The sequence below is a fragment of the Dermacentor variabilis genome, chromosome 10, assembly GCF_050947875.1.
Source record: "Dermacentor variabilis isolate Ectoservices chromosome 10, ASM5094787v1, whole genome shotgun sequence".
Taxonomy (NCBI): Eukaryota; Metazoa; Arthropoda; class Arachnida; order Ixodida; family Ixodidae; genus Dermacentor; species Dermacentor variabilis.
The window spans coordinates 63624458-63648771 of NC_134577.1; the positions used below are offsets into that span (position 1 = coordinate 63624458).

The following is a 24314-nucleotide window of genomic DNA, read 5'->3' on the forward strand; positions in this document are numbered from 1 at the left end:
CTTATTCAGTAAGCACGCACCTGAAGAAAAGAGGAACTGTTCAACGAGACGACCTCGCGCGTCTGTACGAGAGTCGCCCCACAGGGAGCTGTGCGCATTGAAATCGCCGAGAACAACATAAGGTTCTGGCAATTGATCTATATAGGATTGGAATTCGTGCTTCGTTAATTTGTAATGTGGGGGTATGTAAAGAGAGCTAATGGTGATGAGTTTGTTTAGGAGAACAGCTCGAACCGCCACTGCTTCGAGAGGCGTTTGTAGCTGTAAAAGTTGACACGCAATGCTCTTATGGATAACAATGGCGACACCGCCCGATGATGCAACAGCATCATCGCGATCTTTGCGAAAAGTTATGTACTGTCGGAGAAAGTTTGTGTGTTTGGATTTTAAGTGTGTTTCCTGTAAACACAGCACATTTGGATTGTGTTGGTGGATTAGTTCTTGTACATCATCAAGGTTTCTAAGGAGACCTCTGACGTTCCATTGTATGATTTGTGTATCCATATTTAATGTAAATTAGTGCTGTGTGTACGGAAACGGAAAGATGCCTTAGGTTACAGAGCCCTTTCGAGGCCCTGTAATAGGTGTTTTGTTCTTTCTGAAGCGTTCGAGCGATTCTCGACGCTCCTTAGGCGTTTGGTGCGCCTTGGGTACAGGTGTAGTGTCCATTGCCTCTTGTGAGGCTTCGGACACGTGCTCTTGCGAGCGAGAGGTTTTCAGGGGGAGTCCCGCCTTGGAGGGCAAGACCCCTGCGCCCACCAGCCCGGAGGTCGATGGGGCTCCCTGAGGGATTTGGCTGTGCTGGCCGTTGCCAGCGCTGGAGGGGGCCTCGCAGGTTGGGGCAGCCTCGGCTGCGCCTACCTTCGGGGTCGATGGCTCCGTCTGCTCGGTTGGCGGAGCAGCGCTAGCCGCAACCACCGTGGGGGCAGATGGCGTGACTGCCGACTCACTGACTGTGGGTCGGACAGCCGCCGGAGGCCGTTGTGACGCTGCCCCCTGACGCGCCATATCGGCAAAGGTTTTCTTTGGCAGGTATGCTACCCGCCTTCGTGCCTCTTTGAACGATATATTCTCTTTTACTTTTATAGTCACAATTTCTTTTTCCTTCTTCCAGGAGGGGCACGACCGCGAGTACGCGGCGTGGTCCCCGTCACAGTTTACACAGTGTAGAGAGTTCTTACATGCTTCAGTGGCGTGTTCAAGGGCACTGCATTTGGCGCATGTTTGGCGGCCTCGGCAGCTCTGCGAGCTGTGGCCAAAACGTTGGCATTTGAAACATCTCAAGGGATTCGGCACATACGGTCTTATACGAAGCTTGATGTACCCGGCCTCGATTGACTCGGGCAGGACACTGGAGTTGAAGGTGAGTATTAGGTGTTTGGTCGCAATTTGTTTTCCGTCTCGCCTTATCTTGATTCTTCTGACATTTATGACATTCTGTTCGCTGAAGCCCTCCAAGAGCTCAGCCTCAGTCAGCTCCAATAAATCATCATCGGAGACTACGCCACGGGTGGTATTCATGGTACGATGAGGAGTTACTGTTACTTTGGCGTCACCAAATCAAACTAGATTGGGTAGATTTTCATATTGTTTCTGGTTGCGGAGCTCCAAAAGGAGATCGCCGCTTGCCATCCTGGATGCTTTATAACCTGTACCAAAAACTTCGGTAAGAGACTTGGACACGAGGAATGGAGAGATTGTTCGCACGGGTTTGCCTGGTGTTTCAGAGTGCACTACACGGAAACGAGGAAAAGTTTCTTTTTGGCGGGCAAAAAATTCAAAGACATCATCGGTGCGCCCCCTCTTGAGGGAGCGATCAGGTAATGGGGGGAAAGAAGAAGCCATAAGAGATTGTAATTTCGGCAGTAACGCCAGCCACCCACCGTGGAGTCCTACAAGGGGACGCTGCAGGATCCGTAAAACACGGCCTGCAAACGCCAGCAGTACGTTACCACTATAACCAAATACGAAATAACCTAGGTTGGCTATTCACACAAGGTTAACCCTTGCTGCCTGGAAAAATTGGAAGTAAGTGGAAGCTAGGAGAAGACAGGAAAGATAAAAAGTGAGAGAAAGACGAAGATTAGAGGAAGAGAGAGACAGGAAAAGGCAACTACCGATTTCCCCCGGGTGGGTCAGTCCGGGGGTGCCGTCTACGTGAAGCCGAGGCCAAAGGGGTGTGTTGCCGCCGCCGAGGGGCCGTAAAGGTCCAAACACCCGGCATTGGCTCAACCCCCAGGATCCCCTTTTCCCCGGACACGGCTAAGCCGCGCACGGCTACACGCGGGAGGGTCCAACCCTCGTGTGCTCGGGTCCGTGGTATCGCAACACACCAAACGCCTGCTGACGCAGACGCCCCTGCGGGGAAGAGCATCTTTGGTTATCAGGTACAATGAGTGGGAAAGAAACTTGGCTGGGCGTTACGTATTTGTGGACCGTCAAAAATTGCAGAGAAAAATAAAGATTTAGTGGAATGCATAAGCGCTGATATTAAGGGTTTCAGGAGTGGTGCTGAAATTGTCCTATCAGGTGACATGAATGCCCACATACAGGATTTAGATGGCTATACCGACAATAACGGGAAGTCAATGCAAGACCTTTGTGAGCAACATAACCTCGTTATCGTTAATACAGGGCCTAAGTGTGAAGGAGAGATCACGTGGAAAGTGGGAAACCGGCAATCTACCATTGATTACTGTCTGATGACAGAAGGAATTCATGATAAGTTGAGCGAAATGGTCATCGATGAGGAAGGGTTTAGCTGCATAGGGAGTGACCATAAACGCATCATTTTGAAGATGAAATATGTAGTTCGGAAAGAGCAAGGAGAGCAAAATGGCCAGTCCGAATTTCAACGCCGAACAAATAGCAAATATAGTAACCAGAGTTGAGGAAGAACTTGGCAAACAGCCAAGTAAAGAGTGGGAATATGGTGAGCTTCTAAGTGTAATAACGACAGAAATACGGAAAGAGAAACAACATGTGCTTTGGAAAGGAAAAGAGAAACCGAAAAGCTGGTGGAATAAGGAGATACAAGAAGCGATCGCCGAACGAAGAAAAGCATCTCAAGAGCCCAACAGGCAAAGAAGGCGCAGTTGCTGCAGGCTGAAGTAAACAGACAGACAGACAAAGAACCTTAATTACAAGGTCCTGAGAAGCTTTGCCCTAGGGCAGAGGTGCGGGCCGCTCCCACGTGGGGACGGGTAGGCCGAGCCTAACCGCCGCATCGTGGGCTCTCTGGACAGCTCAGGTTTGACGTGTAAGTTTTGAGCTCTGGATGGCAAAGCTCCATTCTTCTTCTGTGATGTGATTGGGTCCCTGTAACGAGGGGCATCGCCAGAGCATATGTGCGAGATTGCTAACAGCCCCACAGTCGAAGCAAATAGATTAAAAGCCTCTGGAGTGATCGTGTGGAAAAGGGCCAGGTTTGGATAGCACTTAGCCTGAAGCATGCGTAATGTGGACGCCAGAGGTCTAGCCAGTTTACTGTGAGGGGGAGGATAAGTCCTCCTACCCAGGTGATAGTGCGTAGTAATTTCGCTGAAAGTAGTGAGAGTGTCCCGAAACTCGAGAACCCCGGAGTCTGAGCTCGATCCTGCTCCCGCGAGGTGGGTTAGTGCGCGCGCTTGGGAGTGGGCGATGTCATTGAGATTGGGAAATATACCGGCAGTAAAGGTCTATGGTTCAAATACTGGTGCTAGCAAAATTAAAAAGTGAACGTTGGTTATGAGAAATACATGAGAAAAAGAAGGCGGCACCTAGAATATTTTGAAGCGACATAAAATTATTAGGCAGGAAGTCAACAACAATACAACATCATATCCTAGACGAAGATGAAAACAGACTGGAAGGGGAAGCGGCAATAAATTACATCCGAAAAGTAACAGCCGAACCTTTTTAAGGCAATGACGAGGTTGTATTTGAAGACAAAAAGAGCATGAAAGAGACCCAAGTTGAAAAGACGCTGCTGCTGACAAATTTAACCTGGAAGATAGCGGAAGAGAAAATACCTAAGCGCACAGCCACAGGGCTAGACGAGGTTCCGGTTAGGCTGATAAATGAACTAGGACCAAAAAGTAAGGAAGCTCTGGTGAAAGCAGTGGAAAAAAAAACTTTAAAAGATAGACGAATACCAGACAGCTAGCGACAAAGTAGAATGAATTTATTTTTCTAAAGGTAAGGGGGAGAAAGACAGAATTCACTCGTATAGACCGTTGACCATTACATCGGTAATATGCAGGCTAGCAATGCAGGCAATGAAATTAGAGCTTCAAGCATGGACAGAATAATGGCATTTTGGGAGAGCTTCACAATGGCTTCAGAATAGGCAGGCGTTTGGATGATAACATGTTTGTTCTTACTCAGTGTATTGAAATATCAAAAGCAGAAAGCAGACTGTTGTATGTAGCCTTTTTAGACATTACAGGAGCCGACGACAACGTAGACCGCAACATCTTGTGGGATATTCTGGAAGGGGAAGGCTTAGGTAACGATTGTATACAGCTTTGGAGAGAGGTTTACCTAGAAAATACCGTTTGCGTTGAATGGGAAGGGATGAGGAGCGAAGAGAAAGTTCATATCAATAAGGGACTGAGGCAGGGGTGCCCTTTATCCCCGCTGCTGTTTATGACCCCGATAACCAAGAGACGTCTCGATAACCAAGAGACGTTAAGAGTATTGGTGTAAGCAGGAAAGAAATTAATACGACTTGATTCAATGCATGTCTACGTGGCGATACAAGGCAGATGGAGAAGCTTTGAGAAAAAAAAATTATTATCGAGATTTATACAAATACACCTGAATGAAAGCATGTACATTACACCTGATCAAATCAAGCGCGCTTGGTGACTGTCTCCCCGCCGTTATGAAGGAGATGAGACTAAAGCATCATCATTAATGTCCATTAATTAGCCACTGCAATGTTTTATTTGATCATTAGTTACATGCACGAGCTAAGCCAACTAGAGTAGCGGTTCATCCGCTTTGAGCATCACGTTTTTCCAGGCAGAGTCTGGAGCTCCCGCCATCGAACAAATGTGTACCATTTTTAGCAGTTTTGTTTGTACAATGTAGGGTGCTAAAACTATTGATAACGTTACCAGCAAAGCTCGAGAATATCAGTGCGGCACGTATCACTCAACTTCACTATTAGGAACTCTACTACAAATATCCTTACTACAATTTCTTCCAAGAAACACATCTCACTATTTTGTTCAATCCAGGAGGCATGCAAATTTATGTTAACCATGGCTAAAGGATGGGTAAGAACGCGTGCGCTCTTCTGAGAAAACCTCAGAGCTGGCGCACAGTATTCCTCGAGATAACCACTGTAACAACGTTATTGGCAGGAATTTGTCAGCCGTAGTCAGAATGAATAAGATTAGCCCAGTTTTGTTTGTCAAAAAGTTAGCTCACAGCTAGAACAGTTGAGGCCCAGATAGCAAGTTCTTCTGCGAAAGAACACGACGGATCATGGCACCAGGGTGACAACCAGAGAAGTCACTCCTCCAGGGCGAATATCCGGCTTTTGCGTTGCCGATGCCACCGTCAGGTGCGACAGTGCATCCCGGCCTGCTCGTCCGATTTCGTGGCGCCTGCTGCCGTGCTAAGGCGACCCTTCGACGGCTTCACAGTCCTGTGAATCGAAGTGCAATGCAAGCATGTGGCTCTTGAGGCCATCTTTTCTATGAAATGTTTTGCCGCACAAGCGGCACTGAAAAGATGGTTCGCCGTGCAAAAGTAAATGCCTCCTGAGGGTCGCTGCGGTCACAAACAGTTTACCACATTTGGAGCAGCTGTGGTTTGTCCCGAGCGAGTGGTCAGCGGCGTGCTTTTGAAAGGCCTCCGTGTTGGTGAAAGCGAACCGGCACACGTGGCACACTTGGATTCTGTTGGCAGCCTGGTTGTCTGGCTGTTGCCACGCTGCTTCCCTGGTTTCTCCGGGAACTCTGCGAGAGAAGAGATCGGGAGAGCACTTCGTTAGTTGAACTTTTCTGCAAAGACCCCTAATTTGGGATGGTGGAGTTGGTGGCAGGAAACACCTACTCCCCTCGAGTGCTACCACCTTTGCAAAGGACATTTTCATTTTACAATGCCGACGCTTACCGACGATGGGTTTGGCGCCAAGGAACAATCGTCGTGTTCACCGAAATTTAAGAATACAGAAAGTTTCGAAAGCTCGTTCTCGCTTGGAGCCATGGAGCCGTTTGGACGATGCTGAAAAGCAACCAGGCGAAAGAAAGCCAGAGCTGTGTGCTCCACGACAGCAGGAATTGCAAAGCCCCGTAATTTACCTTATCGTTGTTTTGCCTTGACAGTGATGAAAGAAACCCGAGCGCACATCGACCAGCCACAAGACCGAGTCTTTACGATGTGAACCTGCGCGCACAATTATAAGTTAGGGACGTGAAAACGCATGGATCGCCGAAATCGGGTGTCATGGTCAATCGCGTCGGCTATTGATGCAGGAGCATGACTCATCGAAGGGTGCACTGAAATCGTTGGTGCCCGCGTGCCTTCCAGAATTCGTGTCACGCATGAAATTAGAATACACACACACATTATATACATATATGTATATATATATATATATATATATATATATACACACACAAAACTACAAGAAACTACAACTACAGAAACCTTACACTACAGACAGAGTCAACGATAATAGTCGAGAAAGTCCCCATGCATGCAGGTGCGCTTTGCGGTGAGCGATACCCTTAAGTTGTTAGTGGGGCGGAAAGCGTCGTCCCAAAAAGGCATAAAGTGGCAATAAAAAGTGTGTGCTTTTCAATACAGTGCTTTCCAATGTTTCTGTAGCTGCGAAGGGGGAGTATGCGTAAAGCCAATTCTACAACTTTCCTTGTCCCGCAATATGTCAGCATTGTGCTCTCCCGGCGAAACCGGAGCCACTAAGGTCCACGCGGAGAAGATACCTACACGGTGTTTTTTGGAAGCCTGGCAAAAATTTCTTGAAATATGGCGTGCTCAAGATCCCTGCGAGTTTCAATAAAGAGATGTACCGGCAACGGTAGATGTTTTGAAGCAGGTAATGGGTATCTTTTTGCTTCGCTAATTCGGTAAAACAATAAATAATTGGTTTAATCAAAGCAGTTACGCTGCTACTGACAATGACATTTCTTGCCGCTGGCTCCCCGATCTTCTCTCAGCCGAAAATCGCAAGAAAAATCCATCCACTGCATCAAGCCGGAAGAGATGGTCTCGAGTTATTGCTAGGGAACAGACTTGGCTTCTGATGACCAAGAAACGACGCGCGTAAGAAACGCCAGCTGTTTCCGTCTTCTCGCGTCTGCATTTATTAAAACTCTGAGGGGTTTACGAGCCAAAACGATGATGTGAGTATGGGCTACACCGTAGTCGGGGGGCTTCGGATTAATTTTGACAACCTGGAGTTCTTGAACGTGTGCTCATTGCAGGAGCGTTTTTCCATTGGGCCTCCATCGAAAAGTGGTCACTGCTAAAGGTATTCGATCCCTCGTCTTCGAGCTTAGTGACCGAACGTCAAAGCCAACCATTGTGTACATCTATGCTTCCGATATTTTTAGTCCCCTGTACATACAAGGTTACAAAAAAAGATCGTTCCGAAGCAAAGCGTGTAAAACAGAAGCGCCGTACACATTTAGACCTTTAACGAGACAGTTACAAGATATTTTAGACTATTCATTTTGTTGCTTTTCAGGTCCTAGAGATGGAAACGTTCAAAAACATTCTCGAAAATATTACAGAACTGGCTTGTAATAATTTTTATTGGGATTTAGAAATACAGAATTTTTATATAGCGCAAGAAATAAACTCAGGAATGTCATCAGTACCACTTACAAGCAAATATTATCGATGGGCGTCATACATTCTTCGTCAAATCATACCTTTAGCCTTTGTTTCACGAGCGAAGCTGAACCAGAAACATCACGTGGCGTAGCAAATGTGCGGATGCTGCCCTTTTAAGGAAACTTTAGCAATCGAACAAGCCACACTCTATCACATTTTACTTCGGTGCCCAAGAAAACTGCGCAGGCATTGTTCTTGCAAAGCTTAAAGAACTAGAATTGATTTGTATTTATATACAAGGGGTATCTTTCACCCGCTGCGTATTTGTACACGAACCAAGCTATGCTAGACATTAACGGGAACACGTTTGCTGCACGCTCAGAGGAAGACAGGTAAGAAGTGCAATGATCACGAACTGCGCTTCTTAAGATTGCTAAGCACCCCATTTACGGTGTCTTTCTTTTAATCACAGAGTTTTAAAAACTCACTTATGTCACATAGCATAGCTTTTTTCATTGCGCTGGGTTACTGCCAGACGCTAACGTCAATTTCACGAGCCGTCTTCAAGAGCCGACGCAGGAAAAAACGTTCCGCACTTGCGCGTGAACTAACATTAGCTCAATGCAATTCATTGGAATTCCCAAGGGCACGCCTTCATAACCTGGACCCTAATTTTCCGCTCCGTATTCCGCCCGACCTTCCACGACGTCACTGCACCCTTCAAATCCGTCTACGGCTTGGAGTAGCATTTTGAAAGGCGTACTCCTTTCTTATACCGATGGCCAACAGCCCACTCTCTGACTTCGGTGGGAGCAATGGCACAATCGCACACCTATGGAACTTCCCCCGTTTCGACCCCCCAAGATCAGCCCCCTAAGCCACCCTACACCAACTGGACAAGCGCCCACTAATAGAAGACATCCTTGGAAATTGGCCTGAGGCAAGATCATTGCGATCCGCCATAAAGGCGCTGCTAAGTTGTTTAAAATACGCGGGACTTTGCGACAAATTTTGACTGTACACTGTGTGACGTAGGATTGAACGGTGACACGGCGTAACATTAGTAACGCCCTCTCAAACTGCGTTACTGTGCCTAAGGAAACAATTATGTGTCGTATGTATGTGTGTGTCTTTTTTTTTATTGTTTTTCTCGATCTCACTTATGGCACCCTTATGCTGCTCCCCCGACACAGGGCAGCCAACCGAATATAATCTCTGATTAACCTCCCCGTCTTTCCTTGGCCTTTCTCAGTCTCTGCAGAAGCGATCAATATGTATGTACGACAATTTAACAAAAAGTTCTAATCATTATTAATGAATTCTTGACGGCACATATTGCAATGCATAAATTGTATCCAGCGCGTTATCAAGGCTTATTCACTTCGAACGAACTTTCAGGATGTCACCAGGTCCGATATATTGATTTGCGAGATTGTCGATGAAATACATTTTCGTCCCATTTACGCTTGTGCTTCGTTGACTAACAACAATTTTCTTTAAAAAAGTAAACGCAACAGCGCGTTTTTACCGCAAGTCTGCCGCTGCATACCCCGAAGGCCGCGCTATCAGTGATATGTGATCACATATTAATGCAATCTTGCCGCTTTACGTTATCAAATACCCTGGAACTGGCAGCCATTTTGCCAATACAGGTACATTTCTATCTATTGTCGCACCCAGAAGAGCGTAAGCAAAATTGCGTTTATCAGCCCGAACATTTTGTCCGGCTCGCGTGGATGCGTATGTATGAGGTGCAAAATAACGACTGGGCCTTTATCTATTCAAGCAAAATTGAATGGAGCACCAGCGAGCTTTTTCAAGCCTGTATTAAGGTACGCTTTCACGGTGCGGCTATGAGACAACTTCTGCAAAGCTTGCAGAAGCGCAACAATTACGCACCTGCTCGTCAAAATCAGCAAGACACGGACACCCCAACCACACGACACGTAGATTACTTTGTATCCGAGATTGGCTAAGTTCACTTCACGACTTTTCCGCGTTAAGACAAAGTTAATATTGCTTGTCGTGGCGGCTTCGTGAATTTGGCGCTGCTTTGCTAAGCCAGAGGTGGCGTGATCAAAAACCGGCTGCTGCGGCTGCATTTCGATTGGGGCCTCATAAAACCAGTGTTCCGTGGACTTCACGTTAAGAACCCCTTGGGGTAGAAAGTGATCCTCAGTCCCTCACTACGACGAGCCCAATAGTCACATCGTGGTTTCGGCGCGAAAACCCCCAAACTTTAACTGAAGTGTAGGTATAGTATTGGCGTAGGTGCAGGACTGGCCCAGCATACTTATCAATAAATTAACCGGGTAAGCACACGAAACCCTAAAGCCTAGAGAGCTTCGTTTCATCAAAACAATAAGACAATCCAGAGCCTGCGCTTGATCCGTAAAGGATATTAGGTAGGGCGGGTTCGTTGACTAAGTAATTTCTTAGGCGCTAGCTCCGGTATGACTGCCGATGTGCCGGGGCTACGTGCAAGCCAATTCCACATGGCAATTCCTTTTTTCTTTTTGTGAGCCGTATTCACGAAGACAGCAGCAGCAGCCACGGTGAGCAAAACCCACAAGATTTCGGCTACAAATTTTTACCGAAAAATAAGCTAAATGTTTGGCAATCTGCATGTGACAGCATGTCTAGGTTCAACGGAAGCTCACCTGCTTGTACCCTGGTCCACGTTGCAACTGCCACTCGACATCTTAAGGTGGGGTCCAGCTGTTTCTTTCCCGGCCATTGTTGCACGTCCCGTACGGACCGTGCAGTCGGCTATTTCACAGGGAAGGACAGTGCATTGGCGGTCATACTTTACGCAGTCTATGAGGTCGTGGCAAGGCGCATTACTACGCCCTCTGCCCAAACCAGCACCTAGTGTCGAGACGCGGCACTGCGCATGCGCGTCCTTTCCAGCTTGCGTGCCTAACGATACATAGCTCTGGATTTATCAGAAGGTGATAAGGCGCAGTTTGGCACGTGTTCGCAGATCCCGGCAAATTTTCATCACGACCTGTCTTCCTATTTATCATAGTGCGTGAGCGCAGCATGCAGTGGTGGCTGATGAAAGGCTAAGCGACCTCGTGTACAAGCTGTGCCTTTTTGTCACATAAAAAATATGCAAACCTAACGCACATTTCCGAATTAAACTGTAACGAAGCTTTTTTGAAAGCGGTTAATTAATATTCTATAACTCACCGTGATTCGTGCACTTATGCTTTCTTTCGTCCACTGCAACGTGTTAGTTATGGAGTATTTATGCTTGTCCGCCACAGAGGTTACCACTTTATTCTCTAGCAATTTCATTGTTTATGCAGTACACCGCTACTAAGCTATGCCCACATACAAACTCCGCATCAAGCCGATGCCGAGTGCGAGACGTCGCAGTGATGTCACGATGACGAAGGTAATGTGTAATACTTGTCGAGAGGAGAATGATTATGACACGGGGATGCACCGAATAGTACGACGCCTATCATTCAACGTTTAGGCAATCTGCATTTCTTGTGTCCCGATCGCAGCTGGCCATTCTGGAGGATTTGCCATGAACAGGCATACAACCAGTGGCTAAACGTACGAAAATACTGTATATCAAAGAATGCGTTTGCTCTAATGCACTTCTATATTAACAGGTCAGTGTCCTATATAGGTGCTTGTGAGCCGACATATACAGCGTGTTGCTCATAAGGTGAGCCAGGAATTTAAACATGAAAGGCCCATTGTAAGTGAATTGAACTGAACGCATACATTTAGCAATAGCCTATACTAAATCATACAACTTTTTCCCATAATTCATTATATAAAATTAAATTACCCAACTTTATAATTATCGGCTGAGGAGCCAGGTATGAAACGCAGATTTCTAGAGCACCTTAAGAAAACCACCGATCGAGTTGTTTCCTTTACGATTCGTCTCACGTAGTGCTTTTTCCCGTGTTGGATAGAAATCCCGAGAAATATAAAAAACAGCCACGTGACGGAGCGCTTGCACAGTGTTACTATGCTGCTCTCAAGCGTGCGTTCGGTGAACAATTCGGGGGTAAGACAGAAGGCCCGCCGCAAGACAGTAAAATGCCCCCAACACTCACGCTGCAGAACGCCGTGAAGCCGATAAACACCGACACCGAATAAATTGTGAGCGACGACATTGATGTTTTCATGGACGGGCAGCCGGCGACAGCGTTAGTCGACACTGGTGCCGACTTCTCTGTAATGATTGAGGAACTCGTCCTCCGCCTGAAGAAAGTAAAAACTCCATGGACTCGCATAAGGAAGGCAGGCGGATAATTGCTTATGCTTACTCGAAGATCTACTCCTAGAATTAACATCGGAAATTCTTCTTCCACGGCCGCTTTCATCGTTCTCCCTGTGTCCTACAAAAATTTGGTTATTGGCATTGATTTCCTTAAAAGAATATGATACCGTAATTATCATCCCGGAGCGCGTGGTGGCGTTTTACAAGAGCCCTGGTAGTCCTTTGCTTGTCGCCGCAAACCAACTCTTTTCGTCTAAGAGAAGACGACGTCGTCATCCCAGCTCGATCATGTGCCCTTGTTTCGGCAGCATGTCACGTGCCCTTTTATTACGAAGGAGTTGCCGACCAATAACCACGTTGTTGTTTACTCATGGTATCCCAGTCGCATGAGGAATCGTGAATGTCACAAACAGGCGCACGAACCTGTTGCTAAGAAACTTTACCACAGAGTGACGGCACCGTGCATAGGGCACAGTTGTGGCTCATTTTCATGGTGTTGGGCATGTTTATACATTCAAGGCTGCTGCCGTGAATGTATAATATGTGTATATGCATAATATACGTATTATGTATAACTCATATTATATGAATATACATTCATATATGTTCACGGCTTCTGTTCACTACACGAAAAAGCGCCTATGGAAGACACAGCTCATGTACTTGACGTCAGCACTGCTTTGTCGCAGCATGAACGATGACGGATTTTTGCTGTACTGGCCAAGCACAACAACTGTTTTGCACCGACGTCCAGCGTCGGTCGGACGCCTCCACAAAAACGCACCCAATACTTGAAGAGCCTACGACTAGACCAATTCACCAAAATCCTTATCGTGTGGCTCCCAGAGAACGTGAACCCATACGACAAGTGACAACAATGCTTCACGACGAAGTGATCCAACCATCAACGAGTCCCTGGCTATCTCCTGTAGTTCTAGTCAAGAAAAAAAGACGACAGCCTGCGTTTCTGTGTGGACTACCGAAAACAAAATCAAGTGACAAAGGATGTGTACCTGTTTCCCTGTATAGACGACAGGCTTCGACACGTGTGTTACTTCTATTCAATAGACTTGAAAAGCGGATATTGGCAAATCGCAGTAGACCCAAGGTACCTTGTATGATGCGTTTCGTGATGCCAGATGGCCTATACAAACTTATGGTCTTGCCTATCGGCTTGTGCTCTGACCCTGCTACGTTCCAACGCCTCATGAGTGTGCTTCCGGGTCTCAAGTGGAAAAGATGCTTAGTGCACCCCGATGACGTCATCGTATTCTCGGCTACGTTTGAAGAACACCTCGAACGGCTTGAAGCGGTTCTGCAGTCCATACGTGCGGTCCGTCGGCCTCACCATGAACCCGGGGAACTGCCACTTTGGCTTCGCGGAACTACAGTGTGTTGGCCACGTCGTCAGCCACGCAGGTGTCCGCCAGAATCCTGAAAAGATTGTCGCAGTCGCACAGGTTCCCGCACCATCCAATAAAAAGGCTGTCGGGCGCTTCCTCGGTCTCTATGCATATTACCCCGGTATATTGCTGACTTTGCTCCCATCGCGTCGCCGTTAACTGGCCTCACGAGAGACCAGGTTGCTTGTGTATGGGGTGACGAAGAGCAAGGCGCAATCAACGAATTGCGGCAATGTCTCCAGACACCTCCAGTGCTTGCTCTGTTTCATGAGGCCGCTCTTACATTGATTCACACTGATGTCAGCAATGTTTGCTTGGGAGCGGCACTGGTGTAGCGGCAGGAGGCCAAATAAAGGGTGCTTGCCTATGCAAGTAGAACCCTCTCACGCACAGAGGCTAATCACTCCACAACTGAGAAAGGATGCCTCGCCGTGGTATCGGCGGTTATGAAATTTCGCCCATATTTGTATGGCCGCCACTACAGAGATATCAGCGATCACCATTCGGTTTGTTGGTTGACAAACCTTAAAGATCCTTTTGGACGATTAGCGCGCTCGAGCCTACAAGAGTTTGACCTGACTGTCATGAAAGAGCCGTGGAAACGACATACGCACGCTGACTGCCTGTACCGATTGCCGATAGAGTCGCCTGCTCCTCCCGAAGAAGACTGAGCATTTATTTGGGTTCTGGACACATCCACCCTCGCGCAACAACAACGGGACTACCCTGAGTTGATTGGCCTAATCAATTACTTAGAGGGAAGATCTGCGAAGCCGCCTAGAGTTTCCGCAAGAGGACTGCTTGAGTTTTGTTTACAGGCCGAAGTCCATTAATATGAAACTTTTCTTCGACTAGGTCCCCCTATGTGCTCGTTATTCCTGCAACTGTTCGTACGGAAGTACTTCGAACCTGTCACAACGAGGTGACTTCTGGTCACTTATGCTTGACACGAACATTGGCCAGAAGGCAGTAAATGTACTACCGGCCGAGAGTTACCACCACCGTGAAACATCACGTTCGCACTTGCCTCGGCTAGCACAGGAATTAGTCACCTCCGTCGAAACCAGCCGGCCTCCTACAGCCCGCCCAGGTTCCTCGAAGGCCATTTGATGAAACCGGAATGGATATTTTGGGCCCACTTCCTAATTCTCTTGCAGGGAATCACTTTGTTATCGTCCCTATCGACTATCCCACACGTTACTCTGAAAAAAAAAGACAATCCAGAGAAGCACAGCAGCCGAGGTGGCGCGCTTTTTCATTGAGCACTTTGTGCTGCGACACGGCGCACTAACCGTCGTAATAACAGAATAAGTAGCCGCATTCACGGCTGCACTTTTAGATCACGTCTTGCTGGTAAGTAGAACGGCTCATCAGAAGTCACCCGCCTACCATCCACAAACCAACCGATTAGCAGAGTGCCTAAACAAAACAATTGAAGGCATGCTCTCCGTGTACTTGGATATTAAACAAAAATTGGGGCGTCATCCTACCTTATGTCATCTCTACGCATACCATGGCCAAACAAGAGACGACGCGCATGACTCCGTCCGCCCTTGTTCACGGACGGGATGTACGAACGATGTCAGATGCGATGTTTCCACCCGACTTTGACGACACTGACACGGACGTCGATGTGTTTATGCAACGCGCAGAAGAGCCTCGGCACCTCGCGGCACCTCCTGCCAGCAGCAAGACTACGACCCAAGTCGCTATGATCTTCACCGTTGAATAGTCACCTATAAAGTCGGATACAGAGTGTGGGTTTGGACACCCGTACGGAAACGACGCCGCTCCGAGAAACTGTTAAGGTGATACTTCGGACCATACGAAGTATTGCGGCGACTAGGTGATGTCGCGCACGAGATCGTTCCCGATAGTCCCAATGCGGCGCCCTCCGCACTGTCCTGGATATGTGCACGTTGTCCGCGCGAAGCCGAATGTGAGCAAATGCCAGAGATCCTTTCTTGCGCAGGTAATATTTCTGGTCTCTTATCGGGGCGACGCTCTCTAAGAGAGGGACAACTGACGCGTGTACGCTACGCAGACGACAGCGACAATGGGATATTTAAGAACTCCGCCTGGATTGTCAGTGAGATTGGGCGAGAATAAACACGACGTGTCTCTCTTCTATTTGTTCATGAACAGGTTGTCCTCCTGTTCTTGAACAACGTCTCTCTCTCTCTCTCTCTCTCTCTCTCTCTCTCTCTCTCTCTCTCTCTCTCTCACACACACACACACACACACACACACACACACACACACACACACACACACACACACACACACACACACACACACACACACACACACACACACACACACACACACACACACACACACACACACACACACACACCAAAGAGAATAGGTAACCGGAACTACTTTATGAATCAGCATAGAACGACTATATATGCCGCATCATTTACTTATTTCTTTAGTTATCTAGGTTGAAGTACTGCAATTCAATGATTTGGCTTGAGCTGGAGGGGCGTCGTTTAATAAAGACAAGTATAGAACGAAACAGTGCGACAGTTGACACTTGTTAAACACTGGTCGCAAACTAAGCAATGTCAACCTTTCGTGGTCGTTTTAACCCTTGGCAGTTTTATTGGGCGCTTATATAACCTTCGTATGTCTACTCCCAAATATATTCGCCCACACAGTGTCAAGAACTGCCAGCTGCAGTGCAAATTATGCCAACCAGTTGCGACTGTGGAGGCAACATTCCGGGAGCGTCACGGCACACCTCTAGCCATGGCGTGGCTAAGTCGACTGTGGGTGAATAACAATACCTGCGTGCTCGACTCTCCGTCGCTGGAGCCGAGTTTAACGAAGTCGCCATTGTAACTAAACGGGCTCGGCGGACCAACTATTGTTACGGAGCCGCGGCAACGTCTACTGACACCCCTTCCCATGCACCGACCAAGACGCTAGACAATGGGCGGCCGGCGAGCGCGCTGCAGTTCGGGGAATAAATGCGCCTTCGGTCTCACCTACGGTGCTTGGACGGCCGTTTCCGTCACGTGGGTATCGGGGGAGGACCGAGTGTTTAAAAACCGCTGTTGCGCGGCTGCTCAGGACACTCTCTCTCAAGCAGCCATGTTAGACTGATGTACTTTCTCAAGCAGTCATGTTAGACTGATATAAATACTGGAAATAAACCCATATTCCTCGTTCTCGATGAGAAGCAGTCCTTCCCTTCATCAACGTCCTCAGCGTGGATAAGTTGGACAACGACAGGGGCCAGGGCATGGACCTTCTAATTCATGGCCGACTCCAATCTTGACAACGGATCACGAGCGATGGGAATGAACCCCCAATCACAACAACAGTCGCCTACCGAGCAGACGACACAGAAGCAACTAAGCCTAACACGGGTTTGCACGCAAGCGAAGCGTCACTTCAAGCAGGCGTGCCACCTATTCCATCGTCAAACTGACGATGATCTCTACGTAAGGCATGCCAAGTATTCAGCGGTTTTCAAATAATCTGCGGTTAGTTCATTCACCTTTTTTTGAATGAGGATGATCGATAAATCGCGACACCAAAGCGTTACACTAAACCTTAGGATGAAAATGACCGCAAAAGCTAAAAATTGCTTCGTTTGTCACCACCGTGTATCCAAATGAATTTATGGAAAACTCAAATTTCTTGAGCGCCCTAGCGCAGCTTTAGCATAATTTCACAGAAAAAGAATCAACAAAAAAGGTAAGACAATAGAAAAGAAAAGGACGGGAACAGCGATAACTATCACCGAAGTTTCACCGAATGCAAACAGGACGCGAACAATGAGAATAAGGAAGATGAGGATGTTTACTAACATCCCCTGTACACAGGCTGGCGACAAATTGTCACCTATTCTGCTTTATTTTTTGTGCTTTATTAGATTCATCGGCGTCAACCCTTTCGTCTATTTGATTTAGATCTTCTTTTCGTATTGAAAACCTCCATCCCACTATTATACCAATATAACTACGCGCCCAGGGGCCAGTGACTGCTATCCCCTGAATTCCTTCCCTGCTTTTTTATTTCTGCAATACATATTTACACAATAACCTCCTATTAAACGGTACCAAGAAAAACCCCAATGCGCTCCATTCACGGTTACATTTTACGAGCCATCAGGGCTGTTCTATAATTTTTTGTTAACACAGCCTACATTCGAAACTCTGAAAGGGCCCTATGGACAAGACCTTCCATACTCCAATATCCCACCTTACTGTACCCATTCTCATAATCATTACTTATACCCTTCTTGGTATTTTCTCCGGTTCAATCGCTTTGGAGCAGAGTAGAAGGCTAAAGAATATTACCTCAGGTCGAACTCTATCTGCTTATTGAAAATATTTTCCACACTCAGCCGCAATTTCTTTCAGAGATACTCGGACATGCCACTGCACGTTTAGTATGGTTGTATCGATGGATGGATGGATGCTGTGAGCGTACGATTGAAACGGAGGGGGGGGGGGCGTAAATTGCTCCACCGAGTTTTTTTTTATTTAGCCGAGTCTATTACCTTCATAATTTTTTTATGCGAAGCTTTTTTGTTTACTAACCTCACCCCGTTTCGTGACCGCGGCTGCAGAGTGGGTGTTCCCTTTCCCAATAGGCGCACCAATCGCAACTCCTCGAAATGGCACTCGCCTCAGCGCCACCGCGGAGTGCACTGTAAAAGAACACGAAATTATTTCGTACTTCAAAATGCGCGGAGACAAAGGTGAGAAAGAGGCTGAGAAACTTGTCAACCAAGTAACATGTAATTTAAAGTGTAAGTCGACAAGCGGGAGTGATGAGAAAGAAAGAGAGCGACAATAAATAAACATTATGTGGTTATACGTGCCTTAGCCACTATGATTATGAGGCACGCCGTAATGAGGGACCATGGAAATGGAGACCTCCTGGGTTTCCTTAACGTGCAGCTAAATCGAAGTACACCGATGTTTTTGCATTTCACCTCCGACAAAATACGGCCGCCGTAACCGGGATTCGACCCTGCGCCTTGACGCTTACCAGCTGAACACCTTAGCAACTAAGCAAGCACGGCTGCTGAAGAGAGAAAGAGGGACACCGAATGGGCTGTAAAGAATGAAAAAAAAAAGCACCAGGGACATCCACAGGAACGGGAAGATCGAAATTTGGAAGAAAAACCTGTTGGATAACACAAAGGGCGGCTGCTATAGTTCAGGCTTGCTATAGTTGAGGCTTGAGCTGGTGGCTAAGGAACAAAAACGTAAGGAGCAAATATTCGCAACAAGACATGTGAATGCTGCAGAATATATTCAGAGGCCACTCGGCACCACCTAATGCCACGCGAAAGGATTTATCCGGAACCCGGAGGTAACATAAACCTTCCAAAAGCGCTTCAATTTAAAATTGCTTGAAGCACTAACCGCTCAGCAATCGCGATAACCATGAGACGTTGAGAGTATTGGTTAAGCAGGAAAGAAATTGATACTACCCGATTGACTGCAAGTCTACGGGCGATACTTGGCAGATGGAGAAGCTTCGAGAAAAAAAAATGATCATCGAGATTTAAAGAAAAACACCGAAATGAAAGCATGTACAGCACACCTGGTCAAACCAAGCAGGCTGAGTGACTCTCTCCGCGCCGTTATGAAGGGGATGCGAGTAAAGCATCATCATTAATGTCCATTAATTAGCCACTGCAATGTTCTCTTTGATCATTAGTTACGTGCTCGAGCTAAGCCAACTAGAGCAGCGGTTCTTCCGCTTTGATAATCACGTTTTTCCAGGCAGAGTCTGGAGCTTGCGCCATCGAACAAACGTGTACCATTTTTAGCAGCTTTGTTTGTATAATGCAAGGTGCTAAAACTATTGATAAAGTTACCAGCAAAGCTCGAGGATATTAGGGCGGCATGTATCACTCAACTTCACTATTAAAACTACTATAAATGTTCTTACTACAATTTCTTCGAAGAAACATGTCTCGCTATTTTGTTCAATCCAGGAGGCATGCAAATTTATTTTAACCATGGCTAGAGGACTGCGAAGAACGGACGCGTTCTTCGAAGAAAATCAAACAGGTGGCGCACAGTATCCCTCGAGATAACCACTGTAAGGACTTTATTGGCAGGCATTTGTCAGCCGTAGTCAGAGTGAATATGATTAGCCCCCTTCGGTTTGTCAAGAAGTCAGCGCACAGCCAGAACAGTTGAGGCCCAGATCGCAAGTTTTTCTTCGAACGCACGCGACACGTCTTGGTGCCAGGATGACATCCAGAGTCGTCACTCCTGGCGGGCGAACATCCGGCTACACCGACGCAGATGCGAGACCTGCGACTGTGCTTCCCGACGCGCTGGACCAATTTCCTGGTGTGTGCTACCGTGTTAAGCAGACCCTTCGACGGCTTCTCAATTCTGTGCGCCTACGTGGAATAGAGACATGTGGGTCTCGTATCCATCTTTGGTATGAAATGTTTTGCCGCACACGCCGCACACGAAGGATGGTTCGCCGTGCGTATGTAAATGCCTCGTAAGGCTCCAAGGTGTCTTAAACTGTCTCCCACAAACGGAGCAGTTGTGGGTAGTCTTGAAACCACAGGCGTGGTTTTTGAGGGCCTCCATGTCGGAGGAAGCGAACCGACAACCAGGGCACTGTAGGATTATGTTGGCAGCCTGGTTCTCTCGCTGCTGCCACGCTACTTTTCTGGTTTCTTCGGGAACTCTGCGAGAAAACAGATGTGGAGGACACTTCATTAGTAAAACTTTGCTGTAAAGAGCCCAAATTTGGGATCGTGTAGTTGCTTGCAGGAAAAACCTACTCCTCTCGAGTGCTACCGCCTTTGCAACGGACACTTGTATTTGGCAGTGCCGACGCTTTCCGATCATGGATTTGGCACTAAGTAACAATCGGCTTGCTCTTCGAAAATTACGAATCGTGAATGTCTCAAAACTGTGTTCTAGCTTGGAGCCCAATGGTAAGGCTGTAAGCCGTTCATTGTCTGCGCTGCACGATACCAGAAATTGAAAAGCCCCTTAATTTACCTTATTGTCGCCTGTTTCTTTCGCGTTGATGACCTGCACCTGTACCCACAATAAAAGTTAGGGACGTGAACAGGCATAGATCGTCCAAAACTGGTGTCATGGTCAAGCACGTCGGCTATCTATGCAGGTGCTTGACTCATGGAAGGGTGCACCGATATCGAAAGTGCTCGCGGGCCTTCTACAATTCGTGGAAGGCACGCGCCCTTCCACACACAGACAACAACGCACACACACGCGCGCATATATTATATATATATATATATATATATATATATATATATACACACACACACACACACGAGGGATGACCTACACCCTCAGGTGGTTAGTGGGGCAGAAAGCGTCGCCCGGAAAAGGCAAACTAGCGATAAAGAGTGTACGTTCGAGAACAGTGCTGTCTCGTCTTTTCGTACGTGCGATTTGAGAGTATACGTTGAGCGAGTTCTGCAACTTTCTTTCGCCACCAACAAGTCAGCCTCGCACCCTCCCCGCGAAAGAGCGGCCACTGAAGCCAACACCGAGGAAATTGCTGGGCATGTAGCGTGCTCAAGATCAGTACAAATTTTGAGAAACAGATGTACTGGAAACGCAGATGTCGGAAAACAGGTTATGTGTACCTTAGGGTTCGCTAATTCAGTAAAACAATAAATAGTCCATTTAATCAGATCAGTTATGCTGCTACTGACTGAAATTTCTAGCTACTGGCCGGGTGATCTCCTCTCAGCCTTAAATCGCAAGAAAAATCCTTCTCCTTGATCACGCCGCACGAGATACTGTCGCGTTTTTGCTAGGAAACTCAAACTTGCTTCCCGATGAGCAAGAAACTACGTGCGCATGAAACCGTCAGCTGTTTCCGGCTTCTCACGTATATGTATATTAAAATTCTGTGGTGTTTTGGTGATAAAACGGCGAAATAATTTATGGGCCACGCCGTAGAATTTTGACGACCTGGACTCCTTTATCCTACACTCAGAGCACGGCAGTTCTTCCATTACGCCTCCGGCGAAAGGTGGCCGCCCACACCGATATTCGAACCAGAGTCCTCGCGCTTAGCGGCCTAACGCCAAAGCCAGCAGTACAAGTTACAAGGTTCGTGAAAATGTTTTGAAGTAAAGCCTCCAGAACACCGGTGCGGTACACGTCTAGACCTTTAAAGAGGTACTGACAAAATCTTTTCAACAATTTTCTTGCTTTCAAGGTCCTAGAGCTTGAAAAACTTTGAAAACAGTCTTCTCAGAGCACTATAAAATAGCCTTGTCACCATTTTTATTAGGATTTGGAGGTCTAGCATTTTCATTCAGCGCAACAAATACACACTCAAAAATGTCATGTCAGAACCACTTTAGCAAATATTATCGACAGGCATCATAAATTCGTCATCAAATCATAAATTTAGCCTGTGTTTCTTTCATGAATTTAGCGGATGCTGCTCTTTTAAGCATTCTGCAGCAATGGAACAAGCCACAGCCTATGATTTTACCTTTGACTTCGATGCTCATTAAAACTGCACAGGCATTCTGCTTGCAAAGCTGAAAGAGACAAACTTGTATTTATATACAGGCGGAAATCTTTCGCCTGCTGCGTAGTCATTGACAGACGAATCTATGCAAGAAATAATCCGGATCACTTTCCGCACGCTTAGACGAAGACCGGTAAGAAGTGCAACGATCATAAACTGCTGTTCTGAAGATTTCTAAGCCTGCCATGTCCCTCGTGTCTTTTCTTAAATCACATAATTAAAGAAATCACGTATGTCAGATAGCATACCTTTATTCTTTAAGCTCGGTTACTCCTAGAGGTAAACATCACTTGCACGAGAAATCAGTATGTATATATGACTTATTAAGAAAAACTTCTATTTAACTTAATAAATATTTGACGGCACATATTGCAATGCACGAATTCTATCCGGTGAGTTGTCAAGGCGTATCAACTTCGAACGAATTTTCAGACTCTCACCAGATTCGAGATAATGATTTGCGAAAGTGGCGATCAAAAACGTTTTCATCCCAGTCATCTTTGTGCTTCATTGACTAACAAGCTTCCTTACAAAAGTAAACGGAACAGCAGTGCGTTTTTACCGCTAGTTTAACGCTGCACACCTCGAATGCAGTGCAATGTATGATGCGTCATCACATATTACAACAGCCACTTGCCGCTTTATCTAATTAACCTGAAACTGAGAGCCCTTTCTTAAATACAGATAAATTTCTATCTAACGTCGCACTCAGAAAGGCGTAAGCAAATTGACGCTTATGAGCGCGAACGTTTTGTCGACCCGCGAGGGTGCGCATGTATGAGGCGGAAAAGAACGACTGGACCTTTTTCTATCTAAGCAAAAGTGCATAGAGAAACAGCGACCTTTTTTAAACCTATGTGAAGGTAAGCTTTCACGATGGTGCTATAAGACATCTTCTGCAAAGCTTCTAGCAGCCCAACCATTGTGCACCTCCTTGACAAAATCAGTAGGTTACGAATACAACAATCACACGACAAGTAAATACATTCTAACCGAAATTCGCCAACATTACAGCACTCCTTTCCCGCGATGAAACAAATATTATAGCGCTCGCCGTTGTGGCCTATTGAATTTGGTGCTGTGCTGCTCAGCCAGAGGTAGCGGGATCAAATACTGGCTGCTGCGGCCGCATTTGAATGGGGGCGTGATTAAAACCCGTTTTCCGTGGGGTTCACGTTAAGAACCTCTTGTGGTCAAAATTGATCCGGAATCCGCCATAACGACGTGCCTGATAACCACACCGTGGTTTTGGCAAGTAAACGCGCACAATATAACTGAACTTTACGTTTAGCATTGCCCTACCCGCAGGACTGACCTATCATAATTTGCAATAAATTGACCGGCTAAAGGCATAAAGCCTTAAGGTGTAGAAAGCTTCGTTTTATTAAAAGAACTAGACACTCTAGAGCATGCGCTTTATCTGTAGAGGATATTAGGTAGGGCGTGTTCGTTGACCGAGCAATTTAGTAGGCGCTAGAGCTGGTGTACCGGCCCATGTGCTTTGGCTACATGCAAGACACTTCCCCATTGCAAATGTCTCTTGTGTCAGCCGTATTCGCCAAGACAGCAGCAGCAGCAGCAGCCACTATAAGCAAAGTGCAAGAGAGCTCGTCCAGAAATGTTCACCGCAAAGGAACGTAAATGTTTGTCAAGGTGCATGTAACGGCGTGTCTAGGTTTCACAATATTCAAAGTAAATGTTCAATGGAAGCTCACCCGCTTTTGTCCAGACCAGTGGCTGCACTGCTTGTACCATCGCCGATGCTACAGCTGCCGCCCGACATCGTCGAGTAGGGTCGAGCCGTTTCTTTCCCGGCCATAGTCGCCCGTCGTGTACGGACAGTGGAGCGGGTTAGTTCCTAGGGCACGGTAATACAGGTGCGGTCCAACTTCACGCTATCTACGATTGTGTGCCAAGGCGAATTCCTGCACCTTCTGCCCAAACTAGCACCTGGTTTGGAGACATGGCACTGCGCATGCGCGTCCTTTCTAGCTCTCGCTCCTAACTATACAAGTCTCTTGCTTTATCAGAAGGTGATAAAAGGCAGTTTGGCACATGTTCGCAGATCCTGTCATATCTATATCACGACTTATACACCCACATCTCATAGTGCTCGAGCGTAGCATGCAGTGGAGGCTTCTCAATTTTACCAAAACCACACGCAACTGATGAAAGAATAACATTCCTCCTGGGCCAGTTATACTTCTTGTCACACAATAAATATATAAATTCAACGCACAGGTTCGAATGCAAGTGAAACGAAGCACTACGAAAGCGGTTAATATAACTATACAACTAACCGCGATCCAGCAACCCGTAGTGGAGGACTCCGGAAATTTCGACCACCC

The 24314-nt window shown here is 46.9% G+C and overlaps 2 protein-coding genes across 2 annotated transcripts; both read right to left on the reverse strand.

The window, feature by feature from the left end:
• Positions 1-5605: 5605 nt before the first annotated feature.
• On the reverse strand, positions 5606-10534 carry LOC142559821 (uncharacterized). The gene is made up of 2 exons (XM_075671492.1): positions 10452-10534; positions 5606-5948 (listed from the first exon to the last, which is right to left on the reverse strand). Exons 1-2 carry the CDS (start codon positions 10526-10528, stop codon positions 5606-5608), a joined length of 420 nt encoding a protein of 139 aa, XP_075527607.1. The 5' UTR covers positions 10529-10534.
• Positions 10535-19509: 8975 nt separating this feature from the next.
• Positions 19510-23882, reverse strand: LOC142559582 (zinc finger X-chromosomal protein-like). Its single transcript, XM_075671162.1, has 2 exons — positions 23682-23882; positions 19510-20127 (listed from the first exon to the last, which is right to left on the reverse strand). The coding sequence occupies exons 1-2, from the start codon at positions 23783-23785 to the stop codon at positions 19815-19817; spliced, it is 417 nt and encodes a 138-aa protein (XP_075527277.1). The 5' UTR covers positions 23786-23882; the 3' UTR covers positions 19510-19814.
• Between the last annotated feature and the right edge of the window lie 432 nt (positions 23883-24314).

What these genes read in the sequence shown, in the direction of transcription:
- LOC142559821 (XM_075671492.1), bottom strand. Translation starts at nt 10,528, where the DNA reads ATGGCCGGGAAAGAAACAGCTGGACCCCACCTTAAGATGTCGAGTGGC. An exon ending in GTGGACCAGGGTACAAGCAG is followed by an intron (nt 5,949 to 10,451) that starts GTGAGCTTCCGT and finishes CTTCTCTCGCAG; the next exon opens with AGTTCCCGGAGAAACCAGGG.
- LOC142559582 (XM_075671162.1), bottom strand. Translation starts at nt 23,785, where the DNA reads ATGGCCGGGAAAGAAACGGCTCGACCCTACTCGACGATGTCGGGCGGC. An exon ending in ACTGGTCTGGACAAAAGCGG is followed by an intron (nt 20,128 to 23,681) that starts GTGAGCTTCCAT and finishes GTTTTCTCGCAG; the next exon opens with AGTTCCCGAAGAAACCAGAA.